Source organism: Blastomyces dermatitidis (genome assembly GCF_000003525.1).
Source record: "Blastomyces dermatitidis ER-3 genomic scaffold supercont1.5, whole genome shotgun sequence".
Lineage (NCBI taxonomy): Eukaryota > Fungi > Ascomycota > Eurotiomycetes > Onygenales > Ajellomycetaceae > Blastomyces > Blastomyces dermatitidis.
The window spans coordinates 2,173,075-2,192,984 of NW_025544778.1; the positions used below are offsets into that span (position 1 = coordinate 2,173,075).

General features: G+C 33.9%; 1 protein-coding gene across 1 annotated transcript; it reads left to right on the forward strand.

Annotated features, from left to right (window-relative positions):
• Positions 1–217: 217 nt before the first annotated feature.
• BDCG_05161 (uncharacterized protein) lies at positions 218–496 on the forward strand (the record flags this gene model as incomplete). The annotated part of the gene is made up of 1 exon (XM_045420827.1): positions 218–496. One exon carries the CDS (start codon positions 218–220, stop codon positions 494–496), a length of 279 nt encoding a protein of 92 aa, XP_045276851.1.
• Positions 497–19,910: the final 19,414 nt, after the last annotated feature.

Genomic DNA, 19,910 nt, shown 5'->3' on the forward strand with positions numbered 1-19,910 from the left:
AAGGATAAAAGAAGGGGTGATCATCACTGAAGTTGTACAATGATAACAGAGTGATATAGCAATATAATAATATAGTGATATAATGATACAGTGATATAGTAATATAATGATACAGTGATAATGATAGACATTGTATAATCAATGAGAAACCACTGAAATGAATACCTTTTCTAGCTGATACAAACAACACTCTTCTCTGCTATCTGAACTGGAAGATATGCAGAACCTCTCAGAGGATTTACTTGAAGCAGTAAGAAAAGCAGCTGAGACTGCTGAACTGAAATCAAAGCTCTGTATGTGTATGAGAATTCTAAATGAGATTGAGGTCTTGCATATGCAGTGGCAGGCTGAGGCAGAGATCAAACAACAATTGGCATTTGCTGTGAATCAAGCATTCACTATGAAGAGCTTCGCTGATGCAATCATCACCATCAATAAGAATAGAGAAAACCAGATCTTAGGCCTGCAGCAGAAGATTGAATGTTTACACAGATAGATAACTACACTGAACCTGAAGATTTCATCATGATTGTTCACAACCTCTCCAGGAGCATACACATCATCAGAGATCACTGTGCAGGATGAGAATCTGAGCATGAGATATATCAAGCCAGGAGATCTGTCAGAGCCATCAAGCTTCAATGATGACTGAAAAAATGATGCTGCAATCAGCTGGCTAAGTCAGATGCAATCATATTATCAGATTGAATGTGAACTCACAGACAGACAGTCAATGAAATTTCAACAAGTCTTAAGATCTGCTGTGTTTCTACACAGAAAAGTGAAGTCATTATGAATGACTGATGAAAAGATGAATCTCACAGACCTGGAGCAATATTCATTCTCATGAACATGAAATGAGTTTTTCAAGTGAATCTTGCACAACTTTGAGAAAGTGAACACATGAGACAAGTGTTATGAATGCTTCACTGAGTGTAGACAAGTGAGCAATCTTACATTATACTTCACACACTTCAGCTTACACTATCTTGCATTGAATGAAGAGCTTTCAACATCTTTCTGTTTACAGATCTTCATTCATAATCTTACATCTGAGTTGAGAGTGGAATGAAAATGCTTAACCTCACAGTCAGACACAGTGAAGGAAGCATACAACATTCTCATTGTATGGGAATAAGTAAGTCAATTGTGACAGAAAATACTGCAATCAAGTATGTCTCAGTGGAGAATAAGTAATCAGACTTCTATGACACAAGTCACACACTCAGACATGATGAATCTAGATCTGAATGTCATTGCTAAAGCACTGAATCCTCTGAAAAAGAGATTCTCTGAGTGGAAACCTTGATGTCATGAGCATCAAGCTTGTTTCAATTGCAGATGTCAAAATCATGATGCAAAAGATTACACCCAGTGTGCACAGTCAAAAAACTAGCAGGATCAGTGAGCTTGAAGACACTCACTGATATTCTATGAAAAGCCTTCAAAGTGAAAGAGATGTCTGTGTTAGATGACTCTCTGAATCCTGTGAATGCAAAGAAGAAGCAGGCTCCTGACTGAGGTGCAGGTGAGGATGAAGTGAATGTTCATCTCAATGCCTTGAGACCCGAAATGTTAATGTATAAGAGACACTTGAGTAAGAATTAAGAGATGGCTGCAAAAGTGTTAGTGAACATAGAAGCTTTGATGCAATATATTGATGATCATATAATCTGAAGATTGAAAGAGGTCTGCTGAGTGAAGAATCCCTGATATATAAGATTATCTGATAACTGATATTTGATATCATCTGCAAAAGTAAGAGTTCCCTTGCACTTCAGAGAATAATCTTGCTATATTTGGGCGCGAGAGCTGCAGAACATGAAATATAATCTCATTCTCAGACTTAATTGGTTTCAAAGGTTCAATCTGCAGATTCAATGATGTACATGTCATATGCAGTTGATCAATAGAAAGAAAATGGTTCATACAATCCTACCAACTGATATGAGAAGGACATTCCACACCCCTGATATAGAAGGGTTAAATCTGCTTATACATTAACAAGTAAAGAGAATGATTTGCAAGACCTCATCTGAAAGCATCCTGTATGTCATACAGGACCTGGAAGTGGAGGAAACCAAGATAAAAGATATGTGAGAGGATAAGTGTATGAAGGAGCTTCTGAAGAAGCATGAGAAGGTCTTCTGAACAGATCTTTCACTGGAATTGCTGCTGGAATGAGGATTTGTACATGAGATTGACACAGGGGATGCAAAACCAGTCAATCAGAATGTGTATCCTCTGTCACAAACACACCTTGAAGAACAGAAGTGTCAGATCACAGACCTTCTAGAACATGGTCTCATACAATTCTCATCAAGTGTGTGAGGCTTTCCAGTCCTATTTGTGAAAAAGGTGGGTGAAGAGTGATGAATGTGTATTGATTATTGAGCACTCAACAAGCTAATGATCAAGAATGAATATTCACTGTCATGAATTCAATAACAGTTGAATACAGTCAGAAACACCTGATATCTATCAAAGATCAATCTTCTCTCAGAATACTGACAGATCTGTGTAGATGAACTGTCAGTTCTGCAAACTATGTTTAATATGCAATGAGAGAAGTTTGAATTTCTAGCAATGTCATTCAGTCTGACAAATGTATCTATCATCTTTCAAATGATGATGAATACAATTCTTCATAAACAGAATGAAACCTCATATCTTGTATATCTTGATGACATTCTAGTCTTTTCAAACTCATATAATGAACATCTGAAGTATCTTGATGAAGTGCTTACAACTCTGACAGAGCATAAGCTCTACATCAAATCAATCAAGTGTGTGTTTGAAATGAAAGAGTTGGAGTTTGTGAGACATGTAGTGAGTGATGGCTGTATACACCTCATTCTGAAGAAATTGAATGTCATAGTGAATTGACCGCGGCTGAGGAATGTACACCATGTACAACAGTTTCTTGAGTTAGTCTCATACTACTGCAGATTCATCAAGGATTTCACATGAATATCTGCATCACTCTCAGATCTCTTAAGAGAAATGAATGCAAATCTGCAAAAGAAGAAGTTTCATTCAATCATCTGAAATGCTGTGTGTGAAGAGGCTTTTCTCACACTGAGAAAATATGTAACAACATTCTCAGTGCTTATTCAACCAGATCATGATAAACCTTTCTACATTGAGATGAACACATTCAAATGAGCTATCAGAGGTGCTCTTCTACAGATAAGTAAGAACAGCAAGCTGCATCTAGTGATATATAATGATAGGAAACTATCAGGCACTGAGCTCAATTACCCAGTGTATGAAAAGAAATTGCTAGCAATCAAGCACACACTGGTGTTGTGAGATAGATATATCAACAACAGGCATATAATAACAGTGATCACAGATCATGAAAGCCTTGTCTATCTACAATTAATAATAAAACCTTTCAAACATTTAGCACATTGAATCTCAGAGTTCCAAGTGTACAATCTTTATATCAAATACTGAAAGGGATCAGACACAGTGATGCTGAACACAATCAGTCACAGACTTAATTTCATGAATGAGAGTTCTATGAACCAGGCACAAGAGATGTTTGTATTAAACACACTGAGAAGATGCAAGAAATCAGAATAAGTGAATATCATGATCTCTCACTTGAAGAATGACAAGATGTTGAATGACAAGTGTCTCATGAAAATAGTAGAAGAGATGCTTCCAAACTTCAAACTGAGGAAATTGAAAAACAATGTTATGCTTTACTGCAATCTAGGATATGCAGAAGCTCTCTATCTAGAATCTTCATTTAGACATGACTTAGTGGCTCATATGCACAAGGAATTCAGTCACTTAGAAAGCCCTGAACTCATGAGCATACTCAAATCAAGAGCATACTGACCAAGCATGGCTGAGGACATCCAGGCATATGCTCATGAGTGCCCGAATTGCCAGGTCGCGAAAGGATCTAAGAAAGGATTGAAATGTGAGAAAGTGCAACATCAGGTGAAATGTACAATATAATCATTCAAACAATGAGGGATGAATCTCATAGACATATTGCCGCGAACATCAAATGAAAATTGATGAATAATCACTGCTATTGATTATGCTACTGGCTGGCCAGTTGTGAAAGCAGTTTCAGAGATGACAGAGAAGATGGTAGCAAAGTTTCTACACAATGAGATCTATGTCAACTATGGAATGCCGCGCGAGATTCTAACTGATAACAGTGTGAACCTCATGAGAGGAGCAGTGAGGCATTTTGTGAGCCAGTTACAGATAAGACATCATAGAACAACACCATATCATCTGTGGATGAATGAGAAGGTGAAATGCTTGAATGAAATCTTGAGCAATATGCTGACGAAATATCTAGTGAACAAGTCTACAAGACTATGGAATGAATATCTCAGGCAGGCGCTGTTGACCATGCAGATTCAACAGCATGCAGTCTCCAAGCATTCATCATTCTACCTGTTGTATGAATTGCATCCGCACATCCTGAAGAATGCTTCAGAAAAGATGGGGGAGAGAGCAGTTGCAGACACAGCAGGAACAACAGTTGTGAATGCAGCAGGAACAGCAGTTGCGGACACAACAGTTGCAGACACAGAACCAAGATTGAAAGAGATCAGTCATACACATACAAAAGCTAATGAGTTACTCCTGAACTGAGCAATCCAATCAAAAAGAATACAAGACTCACTTGTTAAGAAATCAAGTCTCAAGATGAGAACATGAGTTCTCATACACAATGAGAGTTCTGAGAAGTTTCAATCTAGATGATTTGAGTTATATAAGATACTCAAATCACATTCTCTGAAAATGTACACATTGAAAGAATCAGAGAGACAGATCTTATACAACTTAATTAATAATTCATAACTTATGAAAGCAAAGATGCAAGATCTGAGCAGATTATGATCATTCACAGCACTATCATCAGTGTTGAAAAAGAAGAGACTTATAATTAAAAAGCCTCACAAAGTAAGAGAAATTATAGATGCTTATAAACCAGATGATCTCACTTATTCTGACCTTTTCATGATTACAAGAAAAGAATGAGAAGAAATAGAGAAATCAGGTGAACACCACACTTCAATAAGTGATGAGACTGTAGCTGATTGTATAATAACACACTACAGACAGCAGGTGCAACACAGCAAAGAGCAGTCTCAAAGCAGCAGACTTACATATGAATCAGGTCACAGAAGAAAAAGAAATTCAGAGTTGAATTCAACTGTTTATGCCAGTTCAATTGTGAAGATCACAGAGGATGAACTATCTAAAACATCTGTGAATGTGTGAGACCAAGCTATCTTGACCTCTGGGAATGCTCAGAGATCAGATGAGGTTAGTTTTGATAAACTGTTTACTGTAGTGATCTGAGCAGGTGAAGAGAGACAGTATAATGCACAAGACAGAATCACAAAAGATGAAAGCTGCTGAATCTAATCACTGAATACTGTATCATATAGAGGTCATGTAAGAGTAGTGACTAGCAGATAGAGAAAAAGTGTAAGAAAAGAGATAATGAATTGATCATCAACTGTAAGAGTCAGCTGTAAAAGACAAATGTTATCATACACACTTCATTCATTTTTATACATCACATATTTAATCTATTTCCAATGCCATGCCACCTGAAAAATGCCAAAAACAAAGGAAATCTCAAAACTTGAGATCTACAAGAGATTTGAGAGTTACAAGTCACTCTCACAACAATGCTGTGCATGCCTTTAATTCCTCTATCACTCTGCATACAACATTAATGTCATTGATCACAAGATTGGCTGGAATGCTAATATAGAAATGCACATGTGTATATGTAGAGAAATTGAAGAAGAGTGCAGAACCCGCAGGACCAGGAGCCAGAGCAGAAAGGATGAAGGTGGAAGAAACAGAAGAAGAAGGAGATACAGAACTGAATAAATAACAGAAGCTACCCAGAGCTGAATGCTTACAATTCAGTGTGCACATGACTTTCTCTGCAGAGGAGGGAGAAGAAGCAACAGAAGAAGCTTGAGAGTGGGAGAAGATAGTCTCAGCAGTGTTATCATCTTTGATTAAAATGATCTCTGATGCTGGAGTAACTAAGAACTATTGTTAGCATACAAAACTGCAAAAACAGGGATAACAATTACTGAATGAATACTCACTGGCCTTAGAATTGTACATGCAATTACAACACACACAAGGCTTCTCAGAAAGAGAGAGAGGGACATGAGAGAATGCAGGAAGCAGAACACAGCATGTGAACAGCTCATTCCCATGACAACATCTCAGACAAGGTGTACAAGCCTCATGCCTGCAAGTGTAAAAGAGTACAACATCTGTGTTTTCATTCCTGAAAACACAGATATCTTTTGCCTGCACTATGAAGTCAGATGACAGATGCCAGAGAATAGGCTGATACAGATCTATCATTCTGAAGGAATTCATCAGAGCAGATATCTCTGCAATGTTGAACTTTACAGTTGTAAAAAGTTTCTTAATATCTGTGAATGTCACAACTTCATACACAGTAAAACTTATAACAATTTCTTCTAAGAACAGAAAAATCAGCATCAGAAAGAAAAGATGAAAAAGAAAAAGACTTACAATCTTGATACTGTTGAGAGAAGAGGTGATTCTCTGATATGAATGAATAATTATCTCATCATGAATATTTAAAATAAATGTAATAATCAGTGTCTGTGATCAAGCTTCAGATAGTTATGTCATATACAGTCTTTGTGTAATAAATTGTTCTAGGGGTCAGTAAGAAGAGCAGAAGTGTACATGCTGAGAAATGTAGTTCACTGAGCCTATACAACATCTCCTTGAAATGGGAAGAGCTGGTAAGAAAGGCAGAGATGGCAAAATCAGAAGTAGCAGAAGTAGGAATCACGGGAACAGAGGTAGCAGGAGCGGGGGAATCAGACACAGAGACAAGTGTAGAAGATTGAGAGGGAGCAGCAGGGAAAGAAGCAGCAGAAGAGGCAGGGGAGAATGCTGAAGACTCAGTCATACATGACACAGACAATTCCTTCATTATTGTGTCCTTCAAGTTCTTGATCAATGATTCAACACTGAGTTCACTATCATTGATGAACATGAATCTGTCAACATGTGAAGATTCTATGTAAATAAAAACAAACATCAGCATCTGCATTCATGCAAAATCATGCCAGGAAACATGATCAGAAACTCACTGAGAAGAAGAAACAGTCAAGAATGTATGAGAAGATGAAGAAGGTATGTTATCATTCATGATAATATGTTATTCTGATGATTGTTAGAAGATAAACAAGTTCTGATCATGTTTCACAATGCATTACACTTACTGCTAATGAACTGCCTGATATGAGCACTATGATGACACTTGTTGTGAGAACAGGGGGCCATTGTCAGAAATGCATATGATGTGATAGATGAACAGATGGAAAGAGTTGAACAGGAGAAGGGGTAGGAATCTTGAATGAGATAGTGGCATTCAATGATGATGATGATGAAGATGATAGTTGAAGAATGGGAAAAGTTAGTGAATGAGTGGTGTAATATAGTGGAAGTTTCTTTGTGAGAGTGTACACGGGATGCTAGCCGAATCAGAGATAGGCCACACAATCGCGAAACACTAGTGGCGAGCTAATCCACATGAAGCTAGGGTGTATGACATGATCATGTGGGCGTGACCGAATCTGGTGAGGGAGGATGTGGTTTGGAAGAATGTACAACTGTTGGATAATAACATGGCCACTTCCGAACTACTAGCGTACGCGTGTAAAGAGGCCATAGTGTACGCTAATTAATTTAGCGTATGAGATTACAATATAAGAAGCCGGCGTACGCCTGTAATCATATGCTGGCTTAAGCAACCTTTGAATCACAACTGAAGAGTCTCTTAATTCTCTGTAAGAGAAGAGAGAAGAGAGAGAGAAGAAGCCTGTGTAACTACTCTTTATAACACTGAGAGTTAACACTCTGAAAATCTTTATAAGAATTCTTGAAGAGAGTATCTATAATCTGAAGAGTTTGCAGACTTTGAGAAGTACTATGAAAGATCTGATGTAAGAGAAAACAGAGTATAAGTCTTTATAAGATCTTCTATTCAGATTGTCTGAACTGTAACTGAAGAATGAATATACTCAGTATATTCAGAAACTGCTCACAGCAGAGATTAATTCTGCAGAAATAAAGAATTAAAGAGACTTAAATAATCTCTTATAAAGAAAGAGCTGAATTTATATACCTATGAATAAGTTTTTACATGTAGAACTTATTAAAAGATATCATAACTCTTCTCTAACAGGTCATTTTATAGACACTAGAACTCATGAGTTGCTTATAAGAAAATACTTCTGACTGAAGATGCAAGAACTTGTGAAGAAGATAGTGAATTCTTATACTATTTATCAGAGTTTATAGATAGTATGATTCAGATCATATGAAGAACTTACTTCTCTACTCATCTTATAAGAATTTTGAGAACAGCTAGAAATGAATACTCTTATAAGTCTCTCTGAAAGTAAGAACATATATAATACCTGCTTTGACAGTGTGCTGATGATAGTGAATCACTTTATCAAGATAACACACTTTATACTCATCTGTAAGAACTTGAAGTCAAAGAATTTAACTTACATCTTCATCTGTAATATGATTCAGTTGCATGAATTATCTATAAATATTATCTCAGATAGAGAATTAATCTTCATAGAAGAGTTCTGATCTGATCTGATAACTATACTAAAGATCTTGTAAGATCTAAGTATAGCTTTTCATGAACAGACAGATGATCAGATAGAATACCTGATAAGTATATTAAAACAGTATCTGTGATACTTTGTCAATTATAATCAGAATAACTGAGTGCATTGATTATCACTTACAGAGTTTGTATATAACAACTCAAAGTATGTCAGCACAGATAAAACTCTCTTTGAGATACTCACTAAGACTTATTCGCAGATGATCTTGATGAATCTGTGAGAGTATACTATAGAGTGTGACAATGTCTGTGAACAGACTGAGAGAATTCAGAAGATCTGAGAGAAAGCTCATGAATTCTTGAGAAAGACTCAAGAGTATTAGAAGAGATACTATGACTTCAAGCATATTATAAAGAGTTTTAAGAAAGATAATAGAGTCTGACTGAGTCTAGAAAACATTATTATACAGAGATCTAGTAAGAAGCTGAATCTCTTATAAATAGAGTCTTATAAGATTATGAAGAAAGTTAGCTCACAGTTCTATAGATTAAAACTGTTATCTAAGTTACAGATATACAATATTTTTCATGTCTCATTACTCTGTAAATATAAGAAATTCTTAGAAGAGAACTCTGTGATTCATCACTCTATTCATAAAGTATTAGAGAGTGAAAGAGAATATTAGATTAAAGAAATTATTAACTCAGAGAAGCAAGATCATGAGCTCTGATTCAAGGTTCAGTAATAAAAGTATTCTGATAAGATAAATGAGTTCACTTAAGAATTATTCAGATAGATAAGATATCTGTAGAAGCTGAGACATAACTTTCATACTGTAAATTCTGATAAGTCAGAATAATGTAGTCTTTACTAAGAACCTGATTATAATAAAGATATTAACACTGTCATTTATAAATTCTAGTCTATAAGATAATGAGTTTTTACTGAGATGAACAGTCTGCAGTATATATAAGAGAAGAAGAAATTATATTCTTATTAAAACTAAAAAATAAGAAAATAAACAGGGTTATAAACACAATTTGAAGATTAATAAAGAAAAAATAAAGAAAACTCAAATTCACACTCTCATCATCTGTGACACTTAATTCTCTCATAACTATCAATTTCTCTCTTTAAAGAAGTAGAGAGTATTATATCTGTGATACAGACAATTGTTACATTTGATATAAAGACTGTCAGAAATGCACAGACTTCAGAGAAGCTGAATATCAGAGCACACACAGTTGCAGCAGAGCCTTGAGAGCTGACTGTCTGTATATATGATCAGATATCTCTTATAAAGCTGTGTTCAATCTCTCAGTTATGCTGAAGTATTCAGCTCAGAAATAATTAAGATGTGAAGAGAGAGCTTATCTGTTCAGATCAACTTCTATCACAAATTCATAGTATTTGCATTGTCTTGATTATCCGGATTTTACAGGTATCTGAGAACTCATCTCTCATTGACAATGAGATTGCAGAAATGCACCGCGGCATGAGAACTATTGATAGAAAACCTAGACATATTTGCATATGTCTGGTCAGAGATTGTGCGGGCAGAGAGAGAATGATCATAGACTTGTAAGACTGCAGAAGACACTGACAACACTGAGAGCTTTATAAGAACTGTCAGCTAGAATCTGTAAGAAATTACTTATAAGAAGACTTACAGCAAAGAAGAAGACTGCACTACTTGAAGTCAGAAACTGGTCTGAAGAAGAAATGAAATGAGCTGCTGATCTGAAGATTGAATATGATGACAGAGCTGAGAGAAGTGAAGACACAGTTGTGAGTGATGATGTCTCTGCTTCATCAGCTGATAAAAAGTGATCAGAGAAGTTATAGAGACACTTATAAGAAGCTCAGTGATGATCAGACATTGTTTATAAAGAGATTAAAATTGAAAAAATTTTTATTCTTAGAAAGTTCTTGAATTAATATGTGAATATTATTAGAAATACTCTCTCTCTGTCATCTGAGTGAAAACACTTCACAGATGAATGAGAATACTCACAGTTTATAAGAATAAGAGCTGTTATAGAAAAAGAGAAAAGAAGATAAGATTTCACAGACAGATCTGAGATATTTATACTACTCTAAAGAGATTTGCTTACACTGTGAGTGATTTCATGAAACAGTTAGATCACTCTAGTAAACAAGAGTGATTATGAATTGCAGATCTGAATCTTTCTATATGACTATAAAGAGTGATTACAGACTGTGAATATCTTGATTCTACAATTCTACAGAGTTGATGAAAGAATGAAAAATTTCTCACAATTCTACAGTATTAAAGAATAATGATTTGTGAGAATGAGTAAAAGATTAACTTATGAATGTTTCTCTTTGATAAGAGTGATCTCACAGAGAGTGATTCATCTGTGAGATGAATCTGTGTAATAATTATACAAGAATCTTGTGAAAATGATTGAGAGTCAACTGAAACTCTTCTGTATGAAAGATATGAGATAAATCTGTGTGATAGTCAGAGAAGAATCTGTAGATCACAAAGAATCTCACAGAATAAGAAACTGAGTGACAGACTCTTTTTCCTTTATAATAACAAGGGATTTTTCCTCACTGAGGTTTTTATAGATGTGAAGAGTTTTTAGTGAGTATCACTGCAGTGCTGAGCTGATTCTATGAAGTCACTCAGTGAAAGGCTTCACAGATAAAGTCTTAGAGAGAGAGAAGTATGTAAGAAATCCTACTTCTTATGAATTCTTTATCTCTATTTCTATCTCTTGTATAATTAATAGAGCTAGCAGCCCTTGGCTACACACAACTATATAGACTGGAGTTTATGAATACTATTCATAACTTAGCTTGAATACTATTATACATTTGACCTCTACATTTTATCTTTCTACTGTAAATACTTCTAGTAGTTAACAGTACATATCATGCCAAGCTGCAAACACCCGAATAATCGCCTGTGAGTACTTATTCTTACAGAAGATCTTTTCACAATTATTCACAATCTCTTCAGAAGTGTATACATTATCAGAGATTACTGTGCAGAATGAGAATCTGAGCATGAAATATATTAAGTCAGAAGATCTGTTAGAGCTATTAAGCTTTAATAATAACTGAAAAAATAATGCTGCAATCAGCTGGCTAAGTCAGATGTGATTATATTATTAGATTGAATGTGAACTCACAGACAGATAGTTAATGAAATTTCAATAAGTCTTAAGATCTGCTGTGTTTCTACACAGAAAAGCAAAGTTATTATGAATAACTGATGAAAAGATAAATCTCACAGACTTGAAGTAATATTCATTCTCATAAATATGAAATGAGTTTTTCAAATGAATCTTACATAACTTTGAGAAAGTGAATGCATGAGACAAGTATTATGAATACTTCACTGAGTATAGATAAGTAAGTAATCTTACATCATACTTCACACACTTCAGCTTACACTATCTTATATTAAATGAAGAGCTTTCAACATCTTTCTGTTTACAGATCTTCATTCATGATCTTATATCTGAGTTAAGAGCAGAATGAAAATGCTTAACCTCATAATCAGACACAGTGAAAGAAGTATACAACATTCTCATTGTACAGAAACAAGTGAGTCAATTACAATAGAAAATACTGCAATCTGTGATTTAAAGATTGCTTAAGCCAGCGTACAATTACAGGCGTACGCCGGCTTCTTATATATTGTAATATTGTATGCTAAATTAATTAGCGGCCGCTATGGCCCCTTTACACTCATACGTGTACACTAGTAGTTCGGAAGCGGCCGCGTTATTACCCGATGATCATACATTCTTTCAAATCACATCCTTTCTCACCAGATTCGGTCACGCTCACATGATCATGTCATATGCCCTAGCTTCATGCGGATTAGCTTCATCACTAGTGTTTCATAATTATGTGATCTATTTCTGATTCAGCTAGCATTCTGCATACATTCTCACAAAGAAACTTTCACTATATTACATCACTTATTCACTAACTTTTCTCATTCTTCAATCATCTTCTTCATCATTATCATCATTGAATACTACTATCTTATTTAAGATTTCTATCTCTTCTTCTGTTCATCTCTTTCTATCTGTTCATCTATCATATTGTATATGTTTCTGGTAATGGCTCTCTGTTCTCATAACAAGTGTCATCATAGTACTCATACCAGGCAGTTTATTAGCAGTAAGTGTAACATATTATGAAACATGATCAGAACTTATTTATCTTCTAACAATTATCAGAATATATTATTATGAATGATACATCTTCTTCATCTTCTTATACATCTCTGATCATTTTCTTCAGCGGGTTTCTAATTGTGTTTTCTGGCACAATTTTGCATAAATGCAGATACTGATATATTTGTTTTTATTTATATAGAATCTTCATATGTTGACAGATCTGTATCTGTCAATGATAGTGAACCTGATGTTGAATTATTAATTGAGAACTTGAAGAACATGATAATGAAGAAATTATCTGTATTATATATGACTGAGTCTTCTGTGTTTCTCTCTATCTCTTCTGTCACTTCTTTTTCTACTGCTTTCTCTCAATCTTCTACACTTATCTCTCTGTCTGATTCTCTCACTTTCTCTACCTCTGTTCTCATGATCTCTACTTTCACTACTTCTGGTTTTACTGTCTCTGCTTTCATCATCAGCTCTCCCTGTTTTAAGAAGATGTTGTATAGACTTAATAAATCACATCTCTCAGTGTGTATACTTTCACTCTTCTTATCAACTCTCAGAATAATTTATTGTATGAAGACAGTGTATAATACAACTATCTGAAGCTTGATTGTAGACACTGATTATAACATTTGTTTTAAATATTTGTGATGAGATAATTATTCATTCATATCAGAGAATCACTTCTCTTCTCAACAGTATCAAGATTATAAGTCTTTTTCTTTTTCATCTTTTCTTTCTGACACTGATTTTTCTGTTCTTAGAAAAAATCATTATGAGTTTTACTGTGCATGAAGTCATGATATTCACAGACATCAAGAAGCTTTTTATAACTGTAAAGTTCAATATCACAGAGACATCTGCTCTGATAAATTCCTTCAGAATGATAGATCTGTATCAGTCTATTCTCTGATATCTGTCATCTAGACTGGCCGCTGAGACTATGAATTTCACGTTTGATCTCATTTGATCTGGTCTCATACATTTCTTGGCGTGAATCCCGCTGGGACTGGCTATCAAAAAAACATGCAAAGTGACTATATATCAGATCTCAAAATGGAACCATGACTTGAAAAAAATGAGAAAGTGGTTCCATTTGATCTCATTTAGTCCCATTCTTAGCATAAAGTTACTATTTTTAGACATTTTAAGGTTTTTTTTAGACTATTTTTAATTTTTTAAAAAGTAACGCTTTTTGATAACGCTCAAATGAGATTTAAAGTCATTTAAAGCCATAAAAATAATTTAAATTGAGAAGTGGAAATCATGATCTCATTTGAAAAATGTGACAAGAGTAGACAGTAAGTCTCACTGAGACAGTATGAGACTACTATCTAATGTTAAAACCGTGTAATGGAATCAGTCGAATTGGTAATGAGACTATCAAAAAATCTGGTTCTGGTTTCAGACACGGTCACACGGTCAGTCTACTGTCATCTGACTTTGTGATGCAGGTGAAAGACATTCATATTTTCAGAAACAGAAACACAGATGTTGTACTCTTTTACACTCACAGATGTAAGACTTGTACATCTTATCTGAGATATCATCATGAGAATAAGCTGTTTGCATACTGCATTCTGCTTCCTGCATTTCTCTGTGTCTCTCTCTCTCTTTCTGAGAAGTCTCATGTGTGTTGTAATTATACATACAACTCTAAGATCAGTGAGTGTTCATTCAATAACTGTTCTCATCTCTGATTTTTTGATTTTCATATACTAACAATAGTTCTTAGTTGCTTCAGTGTCAGAGATTATTCTAATCAAAGATGATAACACTGCAGAGACTACTCTCTCTCACTCTTAAGCTTCTCTCATTGCTTTCTCTTCCTCTTCTGCAGAGAAGATTGTGTGCACACTGAGTTATAAGTGTTCAGCTCTGAGTGACTTCTGCTGTTATTTATTCAGTTCTGCATCTTCTTCTTCTTCTATTTCTTCTATCTCTGTTCTCTCTGCTCTGACTTCTGATTCTGTGAGTTCTGCACTCTTCTTCAATTTTTCTATGTATATGTGTACACATTTCTATATTGGCATTCCAGCCAATCTTGTGATAAATAACATTAATGTCATACATAGAGTGATAGAGAAATCAGAGACATGTGCAGTATTATTGTAAGAGCAGCTTGCAGCTCTCAAATCTCTTACAGATCTTAAGTTTTGAGATTTCCTTCATTTCTGATGTTTTTCAGGTGATGTGACATTGGAAATAGATTAAATGTGTGATATATGAAAATGAATGAGATGTATATGATAACATTTGTCTTTTACAGCTGACTCTTACAGTTGATAATCAATTCATTATTTCTTTTCTTTTCTTACACTTTTTCTTTATCTGCTAGTCACTACTCTTACATAATCTCTATATAATACAGCATTCAGTGACTAGATTCAGAAGCTTTCATCTTTTATAATTCTATCTCATATATTATACTGTCTCTCTTCATTCACTCAGATTACTACAGTAAAAAGCTTATCAAAACTAATCTCATCTAATCTCTGAGTGTTCTCAGAGGTCAAGATGACTTAGTCTCACATATTTGTGAATGTTTCAGATAGTTTGTTCTCTGTAGTCTCTGTAATTGAACTGATGTAAATAGTTAAATTTAACTCTGAATTCCTTTTTCTTCTGCAATCTGACTCATGTGTAAATCTGTTACTTTGAGACTGCTCTTTACTGCATTGCACTCACTGTCTATAGTGTGTTATTATATGACTGACTACAGTCTTATCACTTATTAAAGTGTGATATTTATCTGATTTCTTCATTACTTCTCATTCTTTTCTTTTAATTATGAAAAGATCAGAATAAGTGAGATTATCTGATTTATAAGCATCTATGATTTCTCTTACTTCATGAGACTTTTCAATTATAAGTTTCTTCTTTTTCAACACTGATGATAGTGCTGTAGATAATCATAATTCACTCAAGTCTTATATCTTTGCTTTTACAAGTTATGAATTATTGATTAAGTTGTGTAAGATCTGTTTCTCTGGTTCTTTCAATATGTATGTTCTCAGAGAATATGATTTGAGTATTTTATATGACTCAAATCACCTAGATTGAAACTTCTCAGAACTCTTATTATATATGAGAACTTATGTTCTCATCTTGAGACTTGATTTCTTAACAAGTGAGTCTTATATTCTTTTTGATTGAATTACTCTGTTCAGAAGTAACTCATTAGCTTTTACATGTGTATAGCTGATCTCTTTCAATCTTGATTCTGCATCCGCGACTGTTGTTTCCTTTCTCATCTTTTTCAAAGCATTCTCTGAGATGTGCAGATGCAATTCATATAACAGGTAGAATGATGAACACTTAATAACTGTATACTGCCGGATTCACGTGGCTAATAGCACCTGACTGAGATATTCATCTCATAATCTCATAGACTTACTCACTAGATATTTCATCAGTATATTACTCAAGATTTCATTCAAGTGTTTCATCTTTCTATTCATTTATGAATGATATGATGTTGTTCTACAATGTCTTATCTGTAACTGGCTTATGAAATGCCTCACTGCTTCTTCTATAAGATTCACATCATTATCAGTTAAAATCTCATGCAGTATTTCATAGTTGACATAGATCTCATTATGTAGAAACTTCATCATCACCTTCTCTGTCATCTCTGAAACTGCTTTCACAACTGATCAGTCAGTAGCATAATCAATAGCAGTGATTATTCATCAATTTTCATTTGACATTTATAATAATATGTCTATGAGATTCATCTCTCATTATTTGAATGATTGTATCATACACTTTATCTGATATTACACTTTCTCATATTCTAATCCTTTCTTAGATTCTTTCATGATCTGGTAATTCAGGCACTTGTGAGTGTACACCTGGATGTTCTCAGTCATGCTTGGCCAGTATGCTCTTGATTCAAGTACACTCATGAGTTCAGGGCTTTCTAAGTGGCTGAATTCCTTGTGCATGTGAGTTATTAAGTCATATCTAAATAAAGATTCTAGATAGAGAGCTTCTGTGTATTCTAGATCACAGTAAAACATAATATTGTTTTTCAATTTTCTCAGCTTGAAGTTCAGAAGCATCTCTTCTACTACTTTCATAAGACACTTATTATCTGACATCTTGTCATTCTTCAAGTGAGAGATCATGATATTCACTCATTCTAATTTCTTACATCTTCTCAGTGTGTTTAACACAAACATCTCTTGTATCTGATTCACAGAATTCTCACTCATGAAATAAGATCTGTGACTGATTGTATCAAGTATTACAGTGTCTGATCTCTTTCAGTATTTGATATGAAGATTGTATACTTAGAACTTCAAGATTCAACATACTAAGTGTTTGAAAGATTTTATTATTGATTATAGATAGATAAGGCTTTTATAATTTATAATCACTGTTATTATATATCTGTTGTTGATATATCTATCTTATAACATCAGTGTGTGCTTGATCACTAGCAATTTCTTTTCATACACTGAGTAATTGAGCTCAGTGTCTGATAGTTTTCTATTATTATACATCACTGAGTGCAGCTTGCTGTTCTTACTCATCTATAGAAGAGTATCTCTGATAGCTTATTCAGATATATTCATCTCAATGTAGAAAGATTTATCACAATCTGATTAAATAAGCACTGAGAATGTTATTACATGTTGTCTCAGTGTGAGAAAAGCCTCTTCACACACAGCATTTCAGATAATTGAATAAAACTTCTTCTTTCACAGATTTGCATCTGTTTCTCTTAAGAGATCTGAGAGTGATGCAGATATTCATGCAAAATCCTTGATGAATCTGTGATAGTATGAGACTAACTCAAGAAACTGTTATACATGATGTACATTTCTCAGCTGCAGCTAATTCACTATAATATTCAATTTCTTCAAGATGAGATATATACAGTCATCACTTACTACATATTCTATGAACTTCAACTCTTTCATTTCAAACACACACTTGATTGATTTGATATAGAGCTTATACTCTGTCAGAGTTATAAGCACTTCATTGAGATGCTTCAGATGTTCATTATATGAGTTTACAAAGACTAGAATGTTATTGAGATATATAAGATATGAGATTTCATTCTATTTATGAAGAATTGTATTCATCATTATTTGAAAGATGACAGACACATTTGTCAGACTGAATAATATTATCAGGAATTCAAACTTCTCTCATTGCATATTAAACATGATTCATGAAACTGATAGTTCATCTATACAGATCTGCCAGTATTCTGAGAGAAGATTAATCTTTGATAGATATCTGATATTTCTGATTATATTCAACTGTTATTGAATCTGTGACAGTGAATATTCATTCTTGATTATAAGCTTGTTAAGTGCTTGATAATCAATACACATCTGTCACTCTCTCTCTGCCTTTTTCATGAATAGAACTGGAAAGCCTCACACACTTGATGAGAGTTATATGAGATCATGTTCTAGAAGGTCTGTGATCTGATATTTCTGTTCTTTGAGATATGTTTGTAACAGAGAATATACATTCTGATTGACTAATTTTGCATCTCTCATGTCAATCTCATATATAAATCCTCATTCTGATGACAATTCTGATGAAAGATCTGTTCAGAAGATCTTTCTATACTTCTTCAGAAGCTTCTTCATACACTTGTTCTTTCATATATCTTTTATCTTGATTTTCTCCACTTCTGAGTTCTGTATAACATACAGAATGCTTTCAGATGAGATCTTGTAAATTATTCTCTTTGCTTGTTAATATATAAGCAGATTTAATTCTTCTATATCAGAGATGTGAAATGTTCTTCTCATATCAGTTAATAGAATTGTATGAACTGTTTTCTTTCTATCAGTCAACTGTATATAACATGTACATCATTGAATCTGCAGATTGAACCTTTGAAATCAATTAAGTCTGAGAATAAGATTATATTTCATGTTCTGCAGCTCTTATACTCAAATATAGCAAGATCATTCTCTGAAGTGCAAGGAAACTCTTACTCTTACAGATGATATTAAATATCAGTTATCAGATAATCTTATACATTGAGAATTCTTCACTTAGCAGACCTCTTTCAATCTTCAGATTATATAATTATCAATATATTGTATAGAAGCTTCTGTATCTGCTAATACTTTTGCAATCATCTCTCAATTCTTACTCAAGTGCTCTCTATACATTAATATTTCAGACTCTAAAACATTGAGATGAGTGTTCACTTTATTATTCTCACTCACATCTCATTCAGAAGCCTGCTTCTTCTTTATATTCACAGAGTTCAGAGAGTCATCTAACACAGACATCTCTTTCACTTTAAAGACTTTATATAGAATATCAGCAAGTGTCTCTGAGCTCACTGATTCTGCTAGTTTTTTGACTCTCTTACTTCTCTTGACTGTGTACACTAGATGCAATCTTTTATATCATGATTTTAATGTCTGCAGTTGAAGCAAGCTCAATGCTTGCAATATTAAGATTTTCACTCAGAGAATCTCTTTTTCAGAGGATTCAGTGCTTTAGTAATAATATTCAGATCTAGATTCATTGCATTCAGATGTATAACTTGTGTTATAGAAGTCTGATTATTTATTCTCTGCTGAGATATACTTAATTGCAGTATTTTCTGTTATAATTGACTCACTTATTCCTGTATAATGAGAATATTATATACTTCTTTCACTGTATCTGATTACAAGATTAAGCATTTTCATTCTGCTCTCAACTCAGATATAAGATCATGAATAAAGATCTGTAAACAGAAAGATGTTGAAAGTTCTTCATTTAATATAAGATAGTGTAAGCTGAAGTGTATAAAGTAGAATGTAAGATCACTCACTTGTCTACACTCAGTGAAGCATTTATAACACTTATCTTATATATTCACTTTCTCAAAGTTGTGTAAGATTCATTTGAAAAACTCATTTTATATTCATAGAAATGAATATTACTTCAGATCTGTAAGATTTATCTTTTTATCAGTTATTTATAATGACTTTGCTTTTTCATATAGAAATACAGCAGATCTTAAGACTTGTTAGAATTTCATTGACTGTCTGTCTGTGAGTTCATGTTCAATTCAATAATATAATTATATCTGACTTAGCTAGTTGATTGCAGCATCATTTTT